General features: G+C 42.5%; 1 protein-coding gene across 1 annotated transcript in view; it reads left to right on the top strand.

Moving 5' to 3' along the window:
- LOC144823261 (signal transducer and activator of transcription 4-like) overlaps window positions 1-17,143 on the top strand; it is a 754,354-nt gene that overhangs the window by 627,096 nt on the left and 110,115 nt on the right. Inside the window, exon 22 of the mRNA XM_078681615.1 lies at window positions 7,482-7,617. Coding sequence (XP_078537741.1) covers window positions 7,482-7,617 — 136 coding nt within the window. The remainder of the gene's footprint in view (window positions 1-7,481; window positions 7,618-17,143) is intronic.

The following is a 17,143-nucleotide window of genomic DNA, read 5'->3' as shown; positions in this document are numbered from 1 at the left end:
ATTGTTGAGTGAACCCCCTTATACTGCACTTACATGTGTCCCAAACTACGTCGATTTTGGCTGAGTTAATATTCAATTCAAGAAATTCTTTAATATGTTTCTTTAGGGAAGTGACAAAGCCCAAGTCAGTCAATAAATATCTCGGGAATGTAAATTGTCTTAGATCCGGCCTCGACTCACCATTCTCGAATTCTAATAATATAGGGTTGTGATCGGAAGTAATCCTTGGACACAGTTCAATCTTACAATTACTCAGTATTCGATCGGTTGCCCACACCATATCAATTCTCGAGCAAGATCTATGAGGCGATGAATAGTATGTGTGTCCCGCTAGGTTAGGGTGTCTATGATGCCATACATCTTTAATGTTAAGCAATCTACCTACCTCAAGAATCGCAGATCTGACCTTACGCATCCTGGGTGGAGAGCCGTGTCCGGTAGAATCAATTTTATAGTCTATTACGCAATTAAAGTCTCCCATCACTAATGTTTCTCCCTTCTACTCTAGTAGCTCAATACTTAAGTATTCAAATAGCTTGGGATCATCTATGTTAGGGCCATAAACCACACATAAGACAAACTTCTGGTGTTCCATCTGTAGTTGTGCTATCGCCCACCTCCCCCGTACATCTGATGATGTTTTTATAATTTCTATCGCTAATCCTTTCTGTTTCAGTATGGCCACCCCCCTAATGGAGGCACCCAAGGTTGAACACACCACGAGCTCATACCCCATTTGTAAAAGCAAATTCTTGTCTTGGTAACTAATATGAGTTTCCGAGAGAAGAGCGAATTGAGGTTTATACATAGCCAGCTCTTCTTGAACCAGTCTCCTCTTTTGCTTACTATTAAGGCCAGCAACATTCCAAATTAACAATTTTGTTTTAGACATAGCTTACGTCTAAATTCTTTGTCTTTCCTCTGCATTAGATCTTTATTAAAACATTTCATTATTCTGTCTACACCATATTTCTTCCTTACAATGCATTTTTCCCCCATTTTTTCTTTCCCCCCCCCTCACCCCAGTCCTTCCCTTCCCTCCCAAGTCCCTTTGGGGGGAGCACCCCTCTATCCCTTGCTGCCGCTGGTGTGGCAGCCTAGTGAAATGGCTAACATGGGGATAGGCTCAACCCTCTTTTTGAAAAAAAATTATTCGTTAAATCCACAAGAAACACAATTAATATGGCAGTGTGTGAATTATATATATATAAGACCCATAGAACTAATAAATGCCATGCATAAATTCAACCCATTTTTGTCCCCCTGGTGTTCCAACGTGATCTGATATTTTAAGTACAAACATCAATTGCCTTGCAAGCTAACCATTTCATTTCTGCCTTTCGGCTGTAAATTTTTCTAGAGCCATAACCGCCTCTTCTTGATCAGTAAAAAAGAAAGGTCGCCCATTATTAATTACCTTAAGCCGAGCGGGCTCTCGTAAATAAACTGTACAGTTAATAGCTTTGAAGGAGTCTATCAGCTTTCTAAGCTCCCACCTTCTATCCATTGTTTCCTTACTTAGGTCTGACCATACACAAAATGATATGTTGTCAATAAGAACAGGGCTATTAGGTTTAGCTTTAAATAACACAGCTTGTTTTAGCAAGAAATTTCCAAAGTATATCAAGATAGGCCTCGGAAATTTGCTATTTTTGTTCTTTTGGAACAGAGGTAGTCTGTGTACTCTCTGTAATTGAGAGTCCCAATCCCAGTCAGATATATCACTAAACGCTTTTTGAAATAGTTTTACTACATATGACCTAGCGTCAGCTCCCTCTGCCCTCTCTGGTATACCATACAGCCTAAGGTTATGCCTACGTGCCCTGTTTTCCATATCCTCAACCTTAGTCTATAGTTTGGATATTCGTGTGGCATGTTGTTTAATTAGCTCATCCGAGCGAGTAGATCCTTCTTCAATTACCACGACGCGTTGTTTAAGGCCTTCCATTTCTTGTGTAACACCCCCAAGCTTTTCACATACTTCACTCATAAAAGCCTGGATTTTTGTATTGTCTTCTCTTAGCTGCAAGAAATGCTGTTGGCTTTCTTGTCTTTGAGCAATGAGAGTCTGCATTATCGTGTCCATAGTAATCAAGTTTGGCTGGTCTTCATAGTTGCTGCTTTTGGAACCTTTCCATCTCGTGTCAAGTTAACAGATTCAATATTTTGAGGACTTGATGGCACTACATTATCTGAAGTTGACATATGGCTTGTTTCAGATATTTCTATTGCCATGTCGGATTGGGCCACTTCCGCTGAATCAATCGTCATATCGTTCGCCCCATCATTCTCTATCCCAACGTTCGACATCGTAAGTTTGGGAGCTATCTCCGATGCAGCTAACTGGGAGTTTTTGGGGCTTTGGTCTCGGATCAAATCGACTGGAGAATTTAGAGTAAGGCTAGACAAGTTCGTATCTGCTATTGTGACCATGGCCATATACTTCTGAACTGTGTCGTTTGGCGATATAGTTCTATCTATGGTTGTGCCTGCATTTGCTATGGGGCCAATATTCTCCAATCCAGAAGTCATTTTCTTGCCCCCCTTTTGGTGCAAGTCTTCATCAAAACTAGCTCCAGAAAGCCTAAAAGCCATATTCTTTACTCCCCCTTTAGCTTGTATCCATTTTCTGAGTGGACTGTCATCAACATTGATCTTAGTCTTTGGCCCAGTTTTAGAAACAGAGGAAGAATTGTCTTTAATGACAGATTTGCCGAGAGCTTTTTTCAGTTTATTCCTTGCTTTGCTTTTTGTCTTCCTTGAGGCGGTTTGTTTAAGATTATTCTGTCTATTGTGTGTGGTTTCTGTCTCACTATCTCCACCTTCTGACACCTCTTCATATTCGAAATTAGTTCCATCTTCATTTGCCTCAGCTTCGTCTATTAGTATGCTCTCTGTTATGCTTGTTAAATTCTGGTCTAATAATCCATTGGATCCATTAGGGTCTATTGTCAGCTGAGTAGTGGATGTTGGATCAATTTCTGGATTTTTGAAAGACTCTAAATTTTCTGTATTTATTTCTTTGTCGCTTCTACTTGGTTTCCAATTGGTACTGCCTTCTCGCAGTCAGACCTTATCTTCTCTCCAACCCAGGCACCATCTCTATTCAGAGTTTTAATCTTTTGATTGAGATTATCCTCTAATTTCTTCTCCCCTGTAGCCTCGCCCTCAATCACAAGCAATTCTGAATGCTCTGACAGGTCTGCAGGCCAATTCGATGCTGACACTGAGTTATTAGTGATTGACATTGAAATTAAGGAAGAATTATGGTTTACTTCACCCCTGGTAAGTGACTCGGACTCGATGTTTCTAACAGACCTCTTATCGAATATCCCCGGGCTAGTTATTTGTCTAGTGTCCAGTATCGTGCTTCCTTTAGCCCCTTCAATAGTTCCTACAACCACCGCCACTTTCCCTTTGCCGTTATTAGCACTTTCTGCTACTTTAGAGTTGCTCTTAGAGGTAGAGGTTGAAATGTTTACAGTACCTGAGCTCTCTTGTCCTCCGTTTTTGCCGGTCCGTGCAGATCGTGTGTTCAACTTAGGAGCCATATCCGTGTCTGTATCCTTATCGCTCACCCGTAGGCTGTCTGGCGTTCTCCTCTCAGCTCTAACAGTAGCTGTGCTCAATTGCACCACCAGAGCTCCTATTCCAGTCCAACTGTACCAGTAAGTTTGCGCTTTGGAAGCTCTTCTTGTCTTCCACGCCGGCAGTATCTTTCTGCTCAGGCGGCTCAGGTGATTCAAGAGCTGCAGCATTCAAACCTCCGCCCTCACCGAGTAAAATTTTCCCGACTTTTTAATTTTGTAAGATAGCAATTATTGTTGGGCAACAAAGATTGATTGTCCGAGATCTGGTCCGCCCAGCCTCCGAAACGCTAACCCCAGCGGTCAGCAATCAGCTCCTATGAAGAGCTACATCGAACAAGAACGACATCGACTCCTTCCTAACATTTATGTAAATCCAAATTAGGGCGGTGCACCTTTATTGGAGGCTTAAAATTCCCTTCTTTTCAAATCCTGACACCTATTTGTCTATTAACTCTACTTCAGTTTATTTTTTAAAAGGATGCAGACTACCTGCCCATACTGGGGGCCATATTGGGAGTGGCCTGTTTTTTGGGCCAATTAGAAGTTTGTTCTCAACAATGGGGAATAAAAATGTATCCGGGAAAATTGCAGTAGGGCAGTGTTAGCCACCAAATTCATAATACAGATTTGTACAGTAACATATGTTAGCGCATATTTAAGAGTTATCCGAGCCGTTCTTAATGAGGGCCTCGTGGCATGCTTTACCCAGGGGGTGTTCCTCATCTGCTACACATGTTGCTGGTGGGTTCTGAATGAGCTCTTTTGTCTGTTATTATATGTGAAAACCCTATCTCTCCTCACTGTACATTTAATTAAAGATATTTCAAAATAAAGGTATGAATTTTTACCTTTGTGAGGTCAATTGTTTGGTCAAACCTTTGTAGTAGTCTTTTAATGTTGTCTTCCTAAAACAAAGGTTACAATATATTAATAATATATTGAGGGATTTATGGGCCCTGTATGTCCAATCTTTGATAGTTAATACGTTTCTCCCCTTGTATGCTCACCAACTTCTGGAATTTAATATATAATGCAAATGTGTTCCCTCTTCTAACGGAAGTCATATGTGAGTGGTGTTACAATTGTGCTAGTGCATAAACGAATAGAATACAGAACCTTTATTCATTGGTAAACAGGTTACAACTGCTGACTGGAGTTTTCTCTTACGGAAAAAAAATGAAGTTAAAACAAATGCAGGAAGGGCATATTATCACACTCCTCCTTTTTAGCAAACAGCAAACCAATAGCCTTTGAAAAATTGAGTGAAAGTAAAACCTCAGTGTGCAGAATCCCTCTTAAATATATCATGCCACCACTCTCACCTCAATTCATGTCACAGTAGGTACCTGCAAGGTGCTTGTTGCCTGCACGTTCTTATAAGTGCTGCAGCAAATTGTTTCTGCTATTGAAACACATATTAATAATATGCACAATTTTACGTTTAAACAAAGCAACTGAAAATTGGAGGTTACCATACTTAAATGTTATATCCCTGCATGTAAATCAAATACTGGACTGTTAGCCTAACTGTCGATGACATGTTAAATAAAAAACATAATGTATCAGCACAGAAGGGCCTGTTTTCACATTGAATAGTTTTATCCTCTTTGCTGCAGACGTTGCAACGTCAGAAGCCTACTGTTAGTTAGTAAATAGACACATGTTTTGTATTAGACAACTGATAGTGAGGTTCTTATCGGAAAGAGACAATAATAAACGACAAAATGATTCATGGGAAGAAGTTTTGGACCACAAGAAAACAACATTGAAACCTTTCCTTAGACTACTGTCTGAAAGTCTATTCTGATCTGGTGAGAGGATGGGGAGTGAGCCTGTTCCCAGGAGTTGGCTGATATTCTATTGGTTGATGAAGAATACAAAAGAAAATAATGTTGCAACATAGAACTTGTGTGTTAATATTAGTGAGTGTTCCGAAAGTAGGGCAGAGTATTTTGACTAGAGACTTGTCTCTGATCTCCTAGACTTTTCTACCTGAGAGGGTACTTACCCTAATTCTATTTGTCTGCTAAATTATGACATTTCTAGTCTGAGTTGCAAAAGCTTTATGCTCACGCATTGATCTTTCTTTTATCAGAACTCTTCGTGGGTTTCTTAACTGACACCTTTCTTCTATTAACCCAAATATTATTTCGAATAGGGAGATCCCTTTATGCAACAGGCTTGTTGTATAATTACTATTTTGACTGTGATTTTGACGAACATTCTGTTCTATTTCATAATCAAATATTGATGGATGGGTTATATTAACTTCTAATGCTGAAATCTAAGATTAATGTCTAATAAATAAACAGATAAAAACTTAAAAGATCTGGATATAAAACCTGTTAACTCACACTAACTCTCCTTATTGACTCAATGATATTATTTTAACAATGTATTGTTTATGTAAATCACTGCTCCTCATTTCTCTACTTTGACGTAAAAGGTCCATACGAACAGTGGTGGGGTTATTTCATGATTATACCAGGAGATTGAGATACAGAAATCCCCACTTCATCATATGCATGGATGGTGTCATGTGTGGCCGAAGGAGATAGATCTGCTGAAGTCCCATTCCTCCCACTCATTCCTCAACCAGGGATTTTGACTAGCTATAGCCTGTCTTAACAAGTGGTGAGGAGGAAAAGGGAATGACCCATGAGCTAGACATCGCAATTAGCCAGTTCAGTCACATGGGTTTTCAGACAGAATCTTCAGTCTGAGACTACAAACTGAATTAAAAGGGAGCTTAAGGTGAATTAGGAAACTATGTGGATAATGGCACAATTTATATAAGACTTTGTGCAAAACTCATCAACTCCAAGGGGGATGATGCATTGATGAGCCTCGCACCAACTCGAAACTGGTTGGGGAACCCTAGTATGGCAAGAAGTGGTAAGGTTAGGTAATTTTAATGAAAAAGGTTACACAAAGCAAACACAAGGAGATGATGGAAGCTTTCTCTTCTTTTGCATCCTATTCCCCACTGCCCAGTCCACCAAATTATTCAGCCTCCTTCCCTTGAAAATCCGGGTGAATTGACAAGGCAAGTGCAGGCCAGTCTGTTTCTTTTCTCATACTGAATATTTCTTACCCTGTGGCTTGATCAATATCTCCAGTTTGCACTCAGTATTATTTTCTCCTTCAGAGTTCTGCATTCTTTTATGATGGTGCCATCATTCAGGTTGACCACTCCTGAAAATATTGCCAAAAAATCACAAAGTAAAGAAGTACAGTGGAAATCTCTTTCCTTTGCTTTATTTACAGAGGAAGAAAAACGTTTTTCTAACATGTTTCAGCCCAGGCCAGTCTTGCTGACAGAAATGCATAGTCCATTCTTGATAACTGTGATCGTATATAGAGTCCTTCTTCTGTTTTAATTACCCATGGAATTTTGGGGTTTGTATTGTGACCCCATATCCGTTTTTACAGATAATGTTTCATTTCTTACAACTCTTATGTCAATCATAATTATGTTTGAAAAAACTAATCTAAGAAAAAATCCAAATAAAAAGTGTGCTTAGGGATCAGATAACCATTCAGACTGAATTTCTTTCACTCCCCATCAATGTGTAACTGTATTTCTAATTAATAAATATTTGTTTGCTTGTAATAGTTACCACTAGTCCGACATCCTCACAATAATTTCAAAATTACTAATTGAGAAATTCATGATCACACACACACACACATACATATAGTACTGCCTTCTATAACGAAACTCACCAAAATATGAACTGTTTCTGTATGGTCAATGGCCCAATTGGAAATTCTGTATATTCACCTTGCCACTGCCATATCAATGGGTGACTGGTTAAAGACTCACACTGGCTATCATAAGCAATTAGTAATTCTACGATTTCAACACACTTTCTATTCATGTCTTCACAGTAATTCTTCATGTTCAATATCCAGCCCAGAAGAAAATTCCTTACCTTCTTGTTCACTTTTGGATCTCCTGCCAATGTCTCCACGTGACTATGCTGTGCTGAGAGAAAAACTAAGTCCTTCAGATATTGAAACAGCGGTATGTTGAGGATTCAGCTCATTTTTCAGTTCACTTATCCTTCAAAAGTCATTAATGACTGTAAAATGTGACAGAATGGCACTATCTGAAAGACATAATTTTAAAAGAAACAAGTTTTAAAGATAGACGGTTTTTCATGGAAATGCATTTAGCTAAATACCTTGGTACCTGAAATTTGAGTAAGTCATGAGGTCACATTGAAAGTGAGGTCTCTTTTGTGTAGGGTCACTGTCTATTGCAATGCAGCATATGAACATATGAACATTTCTTGAGTTTCTTGCTCATAATTCTTTAGCCACATAAAATTGAATCACACAACCTGATATTTTAAATGAGCATTCCATTTCTATATCCATCACCACAAATTATGCACCAACTCCACTCTTTTGACTTGCCACGGCTAACATATTCAAAACATGACAATTTTATATTTTGGGATATTGCCTAGCAGTAATTTCTCATTACAAAAACTTTAATACCTTCCTAATATTTATCCTTAAATTGGCCAATTTACCACAAAATAAATATCCTGCCCGCAAGTTTTCTCTTAATTCTAATCTGCAGTATTATGCATCACATTAAAATACTAATTTGATTTGACTTTTTATTCCGTTATAATGTAGACATAAAAAAATCCTAATATTCAATCAATCAGGGGTTTGTTGAGCGCGCTACTCACCCGTGAGGGTCTCAAGGTGATTGGGGGGTCAGGGAGTGGGCATCTTAGTCGAAGAGCCAGGTCTTGAGGTCCTTCCTGAACGTGTGCAGGGTCGAGGAACGTATAATGTTCAGAGGGAGCTTGTTCGATGTCTTGGCTGCGATGTGGGAGAAGGCTCTCCTGCCTGTTCTTTTTCTGCGTTTGCCGGGGACCTCTGCCAGGGCGAGGGCGGCGGAGCGGAGGTACCTCTTGGGTATGTGGAAGGTTATTCTCTCATTGAGGTATTTGGGTCCGATGTTGTAGAGAGATTTGTAGGCGTGGGTGAAGAGTTTGAAGGTGACCCTCTTCTCGACAGGGAGCCAGTGGAGGTCTCGTAGGTGATGGGTCATGTGTTTGTGGCACGGTATCCCAAGTATGAGTCTGGCTGCTGCGTTCTGGATGGTTTGGAGTTTGTTTAGAAGGGTTCTGTTGATCCCGGCGTAGAGTGCGTTGCCGTAGTCCAGTCTTCTGGTTATGAGAGCGTGAGTGACGGTCCTTCTGCAGTCGGGGAATTCACTTGAAGGTCTTGCGGAGGATGCGCAGGCAGTTGAAACTGGTGGAGGCAACAGCTTTGATCTGACAGTTCATGGAGAGGGAGGAGTCGAGGATGATGCCGAGGTTTTGTGATTGGTCTGTAGGGGTGGGTGGATTCCAGAGGGCTGCAGGCCACCACGTGTTGTCCCAGGCGGAGGTGCAGGGTCCGAGGATGAGGACTTCTGTCTTTTCTGAGTTGAGCTGTCCTTCATCCAGGCTGCCACGTTCTTCATTCCTTCCTGGAAACAGATTCTGGTGTCTTTGGCATTCTTTGTGAGAGAGAGGATGAGCTGGGTATCATCGGCGTAGGATACTAGGCTGAGCCCCTGCTGTCTGACGATGTCGGTGAGGGGGTCCATGTAGATGTTGAAGAGCGTGGGGCTGAGCGATGCTCCTTTGGGTACTCTGTAGTTGATATCGGTGGGTTCGGAGAGGAAGGGAGGGAGTCTGATCCTCTGGGTTCGGCCGGAGAGAAAGGATTGAATCCAGTCGAGGGCGGCTCCTTGTATCCCTGTGTCGTGAAGTCTGGCTGCGAGCGTGCAGTGTGAAACTGTCGAAGGCTGAAGAGAATTCTTGAAGGATGAGGGCCGCAGTGTGTCCCTGGTGAAGTAGCATGCGGATGTCGTCAGTGGCAGCGACGAGGGCGGTCTTGGTGCTGTGGTTGCGGTTGCGGTGGAATCCAGACTGGGAGGCGTCCAGTATGGAGTTCTCTATGATAAAGGTGGTCAGTTGGGCGTTTATGAGTATCTCAGTGACGTTGGCCGTGAAGAGTAGGAGAGAGATGGGCCGGTAGTTTTTCAGGTCTGTTGGGTCTGCCGTCAGTTACTTAAGGAGGGGTATAACCTACACCTGCTTCCAGTCATCTGGGAAGCTGCCAGACAAGAAGGAGGTGTTGATGGCCCGTCCTGGTTCGGGTGAGATGGCGGTGGCGGCCCTGTGGAATATGTGCGGTGGGCAGGGGTCCGTAGTGGGTTTTCTTCATGGTCGCCGTGATGTGTTCAACAGCGGCTGGGTTCCAGGTCATGATGGCTGGCTTATCGGAGGCATGGGGGGGTTGTGTCCGCCGTTTGTTCACTGAAGTTGTCGTAGAGGACCTCGATCTTCGGGTGGAAGTAGGTGCTTAGCTTGTCGCAGAGTTCCTGAGACAGTGTGATGTTCGTGGCTTCGCTGGGGGGTTTAGTGAACTGCTGTATGACGTTGAACAGTTCCTTGGCGTTGGTCGTGTTGGTCTGGATGTTGTCTCTTATGAAGGTCCGTTTGGTGTCTCTTATGCGCTGGTGGTATTCCTTCAGGGCACTCTTGTGGTTGTTCCGTGCTTCCGTGGTTTTCTGGTTTCGCCAGGTTTACTCTAGGCATCTGCTATTGCATATCAGAAAGTTTAATTTACATCCTGGGCACTTTAAAATTGAACTTTCACTGGCTTAGACATTGTGTATATCATTTTGGATCCCAAATGTTGCATTTGTACCCAATTCTGCATTTTCTTTTAAAGTTGAAAGAAGATATTCTATTGGTATACTTGGTAAATCCTTTCTGGCACAATTATATGTAGAGGCACCTACTTATTTAATTAAATAGTTTAATGTTCCTCCATATTGGATACATGTTGTGATCATAAGCATCATATATCTTGTTCTCTTTTCAAATGCGCTCAAACTGCACTTTGCTTTTAGGGAGTCATGTCTCTTTACGTACAAAGAGAGTCTGCCATTTCTACAGTAAAACTGAGGTGGCAGCTCAAGCAGCCAGCACTTCAGGCTTCTGATTTTATGAGTTCAAAATCAATCATTTTGGAAATTATGGTCAGTGTGTTTTGTTGCATTTCACTTTGTACAGTAATTCTCTTTCTTTAACAATGGTATGCCTGAGTGAGGCATTCTAAGCTGCAGATCTTGAAAGGTAGAGTCTCTCACCATGAGGGACAGGAAATTTGAACCAGAACTCTATCTTCCTGCATTTAGTGGCCTGTAGTGCTCTTGTGCTTCCACAGAGGAGGGCTCTCGTTCTGGTGGATTTAACAGTGCAGCGCAGCATAACGCCACAGCCGCTGCCCGCCGCAGTGTTACGTTGCATCTGCATTAACACTAGTCTTACGGGCATTATGCCAAAAACAGTCTGGACTCTGGCCCCGGGTGTACTTACAGTGGGTGGGTTGGGTCCACCTTCCTCGAAGCAGGCAGCTACCAGTAGCCTACTGTCATTGGTAGCTGAGCACTACTATGCTACCAAATGAGACTCTCATTGGTAGTAGCATAGCGCACAGCTGCCCATGATAGCCCGACCTCAATCCGCAGGCAGCACAGTCATTGATAGCACAGCGCTACCAATGAGAGCTGCCTCACGGTGTCCCAAGTTGGACCAACCATGATCCAACCTACCCCGTTCCAGCCCCCAGCATAGTGCACACTGCGCAGGCTCACACATCAGAAAGAAGGAGGACTTCCAGAAACTAGCAGCATCTGTGTCGCCTCCTCTGCCTCATAGCGCTTTTTGTTCCCGGCGACCTGCATCTAATCCTGGCAGCTGTAGCCTGTATGTCATAGTTTGTTGCCTCAGGCATTTGTTGGGCCATTTATATAGCCTGTGCATCACTGTAAAAACAAGAAGCAGTGGAAAATGAGGGAAAGTAAGCACTCAGAAAAATGGGGGAAGTGGAAGGAGGGAGCAGAAAACAATTAGCCAAAAGCATGAGAAAGCACTAAGAAAAATGGGGGGGTGAAAGCAGTAAAAACGAGGCAAAAGCAGAGAAAGCACTAAGAAAAATGGGGGAGAGGAAGGAGAAAGCAGTAAAAACAAAGCAAAAGCAGGAGAAAGCAGTGGGTTTATATTTTGAACCACTATAGGTGGTTATATGATTATCTGGCCTGGCGGGATTATACCTGGTGATGCGTGTACATCAGGGCACGAGTCGGGGTACCATGCGGGTGGACGGCATCCCCCACTTATTTCCGAGGGTTTTTCAGGGTGGACGCCGTCCACCCTGCTAAATCAAAACCGCGTCCATCATACCATTTCAAAATGGGAGCGCAGGGCGCACAAAGTAAACAAAGCATTTCCGGGTCCAAGCACGCCGGTCACCACGCCCCTGCACCTCGCCGGTCACCACGCCCCTGCACCTCGCCGGTCACCACGCCCCTGCACCTACCAGGTGCACCTGTGCCAGGGTACCCAATAGATGCAAAGGATCCGACCTCAACCAATGAATGGGTGGGTCTGCAACTCGGCAGTCCCGCCCACCCCCAACATGCCCTTTATTTTTCGGGCGTTCCTGCAATTAGCTCCTTTGCTTTTTCGGAGCGAGTGACCCCCTTGACCCGGCTGCGACTGTCCTCCTGCCTGCTGTCTGACCTGCCTCCGCTTCCTGCACCAGACTTCCCGGCCTCGCCTGCTGCCCTCTCCAGTCCCGGCCTCGCCTGCTGCCCTCTCCAGTCCCGGCCTCGCCTGCTGCCCCCCTCACGGCCTCGCCTGCTGCCCTCTCCCGGCCTCGCCTTCTGCCCCCTCCCGGCCTCGCCTGCTGCCCCCTCCCGGCCTCGCCTGCTGCCCCCTCCCGGCCTCGCCTGCTGCCTTCTCCCGGCCTCTTTCAAACCTTTTTCCACAGATTTAAATGTAAGTAGTATGATGGTGTACTGTTTCCACATTTGTTTGCGTTTCACTTTCAGTCTTTCACTGATTTTCTGATGGTGTTTTTTTGCTGTGTTTCCATTTGTCAGCGTGTGTATGTCTGCTAGTTGCTGGAAGTGTTTTCAATTTTCATGTATGTGTGTAGAGCAGCTGTGTGTCCGTCGGGTCGCATAGGCTCGTCAGACACGGCCATCACGGCCATCACGCCACGGTGACCCCCATCACCCACACTGAATCGCACTGCTCTGAAGGGCCGAGGAGCCCTTCTGTTTATTTACTGCTGTGGGAAGCAACTTCCGAGCTAGTGCACTGAAGTTTGAAAAACGGCGCTTTTTCTAAAACTTCTCTTTCGATATCCTATCCTGGGCCAGTGCTTATTCCTACGTTTGGAGTCCATTTCTGTCTTTTTTGGAATATGGACAGATTTCCAGGAGTAACCTTCGGAAGCTCTGACAGTCACAGTTTTCCCAGATGTAGTTCTGGAGTTGTTTTTCTCGTATGAAAGTATTTTCCACAAGTGTAAAGGCAGCTGGATTAAATGTCCATATGTGCATCGCCAATGTCTAGCTGCTGTAAGCCGCCCTTTTACATTTTTACTCCGCTTGGAAAACATATTTTTAGTGTGGAGAAACCATTTTTACCACTACTCCAACCGATTTCTTGGGTGTTTTCTCCCCGTTTCCTATTTATTAAAAGTCATAAATTTACATGCGGGTATTCATCCACTTCGGTAGTAGACACCATTTGCAATATTGCAAGCAGTGGTCACCTCAGTGTTCCAGTTAATTTTAGCTTAATGATATGGCTTTCCTTGCTCTCATGCGCTCTAATCTGTACTGCACATCAATTATGTATTTACTTAGTTATGTGTGTATTTATCGTGGTGTACGTGCAGTGTAAGTCTTTTATGGAGTGTATACCAAGTGAGCAATATTTAGCGAGGAAAAACCAATGCTGTAAAAAACGCTGGTGTCTTTTTTAGTAGTATTCTATTCGGCAAGATATAACCTACGCAGAATTATATCTCTAACATTTTAGAAATTCTGCATATTATGTGGTCCAAAACAAGGACTTTGCGTACGACTTATTTGATGCCCGTTCAGAAGGAATGTCGTAAATACATGTTTTCAACACTTGCATCTCTAAGACTATTTGAAATCCTGCCTAATATGTGGTTCAAAACAATGACTGCGAACCATTTGCTGTATTTAATAATTTACAGAGTAAAAGGATGCTGGTAACTTTATTGAGCAATGCCCTCCTCTCAAAAAATTCTCTGCCCCGATAGCACCCCGTGATGAAGACACCACACAGGGCCACAGGGAAGATGTCCCACAGAATCTCTGACCACACTCACAGAAGTTGTAAATTTACGTTTGAAGTTCATTTCTTTCTGTTATTGAAATTCACTAAGCATTTTATATGTAAACCTGGAAAGCTGCAGCAGTCGCAGGTTCCCAGAAGTAGTTTTGGGGATCTTGTTACAAAGGTGTTTTAACATGCTTAAATGTAACAGGTATAGCTTTACCCACGCATAACCACGACACTATAGTGAAACAGCATTGCAAAACTTTTTTTCTCCATTTGGAAGACATTTTTTTTCCTATTGCAAAACTTATTCCTCTAAGCATCAGCTGGTTTTTTTGTGCATTCACTCCATGCTGGATTAAGATTTACTCCTGTCCTTGCCAGGAGTAAATCTCCAACCATATCCAGAGTGGGAATGTCTCTTGCTAAGTTTGTGAAAATCAAAAAAAACTGGGTGTTCACAAAGTTTGTGGGCGTTCCACCTGCTTTCCAAACCATTCCCTATCATAGAATGCTACGCTGTGACCAGTCTGTATGCAGATGTGCTCACTTATAGGTCTGCATCAGTCTGTAGTCTAATCTCATCTTCAAGATTTCACCAAAAAAGCGCAGGAAATGTATTTTATTGCCCCATGTTCCACGTCGCTCATTTGCAGTAACAGTGTAAGATTATGAGCAAATAAATAGTTTTGTGAATGTAAGTTCATTTTTTGGGGAATATAAATCTATATTTTCAACCATAAATACCAATTTTTTCACCAACGTTTAACATAGCTGTACAAATGTTTTTGTGCAGTAGGATCCCTCTGCGCATAATGAGGTCCAGTCTCTAATAGGACAACTGTAAGACGACGGCCTGGGATGTAAACCCAGCTTCCCAACTTAACAAATTATTGTGTAAGCTTGAGCATATCACTCTATATCCCATTGTCTGAGTCCCCATGACTGCTAACATTATGAGTGCTTAGAACCCACCTGCATATAAGTAAAATCACTAGAAACTGTCCCATTCTGTTCAGCTTCAGAGTAGTTTTCAGTGCTGTGCTACACAAGACTCCTCACTCACAGAACCCACAATAACATGGTGACCTCACCCTAAGGGACAATCTCCAAAGAGCTTCCAAGAAAAAAGGGATCCGAAAGGATCTCACTCGAGAACCATGCCTCTTAGCACCTTTACAAGCAGTTTTCGAGCAGTGTGGACTCTGCCACACAAAGACCTTGTTGTCATCCTGCCCACCAGCAGCACCCAGACAAACAAGCCACTATGGAAGGGAAATGTGATGCAATGGTTACAATGCTGACTTTGGAAGCAGCAAACCTGGGGTATAAACCCCTCTTCCATGCTTGTCCAAACTTATTGTGGCCTTAGGCAAATAAATCTTTATTTCTGGCATTAGTTTCCCTATCTCACATATTGGGAGCCCCTAGAAACATGAACTCGTGCTTTATGAACAACACAGATATTTATTTTAAGATTGCAAGATCACATATCTGATTCAGTTCTCAGTGTTACACTTTGCATCACCCAGCCTTTTGGCACTGGCAATACTTTTTGCTAATGCTTTTCTGCATCGGCAAAAAGAAAAAATATGATTGTTTGCTGATATGCAACACTAGCAACAAAAACACAAGAGCACTTGCGTGTAAAGATGTGGCAGCTATTTTTTCTTTTCTTTTTACATTTCATTTATTGTTCTAAGATGGAAGACGCCAATCTTGGTGGGGTGAATTAAAAAAAAGTCCAGGAGAAAGCATTCTAAAGAAACAAGCATTTGCAATGCAATAGGGCTCGCATTCACGCAAGTTTGCGCTATTGGAATTATAAATGACAATGCCTTTTATTTATGTTTTGGGTTTTAAAACATAAATAAAAGGCATTGTTATTTACAATACTAATAGCTTAAACTCTCGCAAATGCAAGACCTATTGCATCTCAATTAAGGCTACACTGCCATCCGGGACCACAGCACATTTTGTTTAAGGCTTTCAGTCTTGTACACTAGCCATCTTACCATAGTAAGGGTTTGTTTCGGAAAAATAAAAATGTCTCCTACCCACAGGGAGATTTTCCCCTACAAGTGGTGGGCAGTGTTAATTTTTCCTGCCAGCCATGGCAGACACCGAGAGTGGTCTGCCTCAGCAAATCCGCCCCAAGTAGGCAGACCTTTTTAAATGACAATGAATTTTATTTGTGTGTTAATTATCAAAACAGAGAAATAACATTGTCATTTACAATGCCAATAGATTAAACTCTCGCAAATCTGAGACCTATTGCATTTCAAAGAAGTGGCCGGAATTGTCCCGGGCTGCTTGAAAGTAAAGTTGGTGCACACTGCTTTCTCAATGATTTTTCAGATTAACGATGGCTGTATTTTCTTGTGCCCATTTTATCTGTATTTCTCCATTTTTCTTTTGTGCTTGTCGTTCGGGCAAGAAAGCATGGATGTTTCTAAGTTTAGGGTTCAAAATGATCAGTTTTGAAAGGTCTCCATGCATTCATTAAAGGCAAACTGCTGTGTCGCCAACATCCAAAAGCGCTTTAACCTCTTCAAATATAAAAATGTGGGTGCTCAAGATTGATGGACATCTATGGAATGCCTCAGAATCGTTTGTAAGGAATGACTGGCGGTGACTCACCATTCCTTCAACTATGAAAATTTTGACAGTTGCCTAATGTGGAATCTTTTTTACACTACAGCTTACAGTATCTTGGGAGCCATCCTATTCAAAAGATCTCCCTGCTTTGCATTTGTCCTGCTCACACCTGCAATGGTTCATCCTGCAGCACAACAGGACCGCGTTGGGTCCCATGCTCACCCAGGACACAACACCGATCACCAGGAATTCACCCAGCCAGCTGCTGCCAGACCGCAAACTTTACCTTCTACCCCTAACACGGATGCTGCAACAGTGGTAGCCAAGAGAGGTAAAAAGCGCGAATACTCCTTGGCAGAAAACGTTTTGTTCATTTATGACCACAAATCTTTTTAATGTAATGTTCATACATGACATGGGAAACGAAATGAGCAATATCACACCGGTAAAATCGAAGATCATCAATTGCGAATTGAGGGAATTTTTCTTTTTTAAAAGGGTATTTTGTGACTTTCTCTCTTTTTTTTATTATAATACCACCACAAACCGGGATGGGTGGCTCATTGGGCCACAAACATCTAGCTAGGTGCCAAAAGTAATACGGAAAATATTTTTGCCAAGCAATTTTTCTATTTTTCTATTTTTTCTCCTCGCCAACCATCAGTGAATATGAGTGACAAAAGCAAAATTTAAAACTGACCCAATGCTTTCTGCGAATTGAGGGAATTTTTCTTTTTTAAAAGGGCATTTTGTGACTTTCTCTCTTTT

Source organism: Lissotriton helveticus, chromosome 3_1 (genome assembly GCF_964261635.1).
Source record: "Lissotriton helveticus chromosome 3_1, aLisHel1.1, whole genome shotgun sequence".
In the NCBI taxonomy this organism is placed as follows: Eukaryota; Metazoa; Chordata; class Amphibia; order Caudata; family Salamandridae; genus Lissotriton; species Lissotriton helveticus.
The sequence above is the reverse complement of the archived record's forward strand: the minus strand, read 5'-3'. Positions and strand labels throughout refer to the sequence as shown.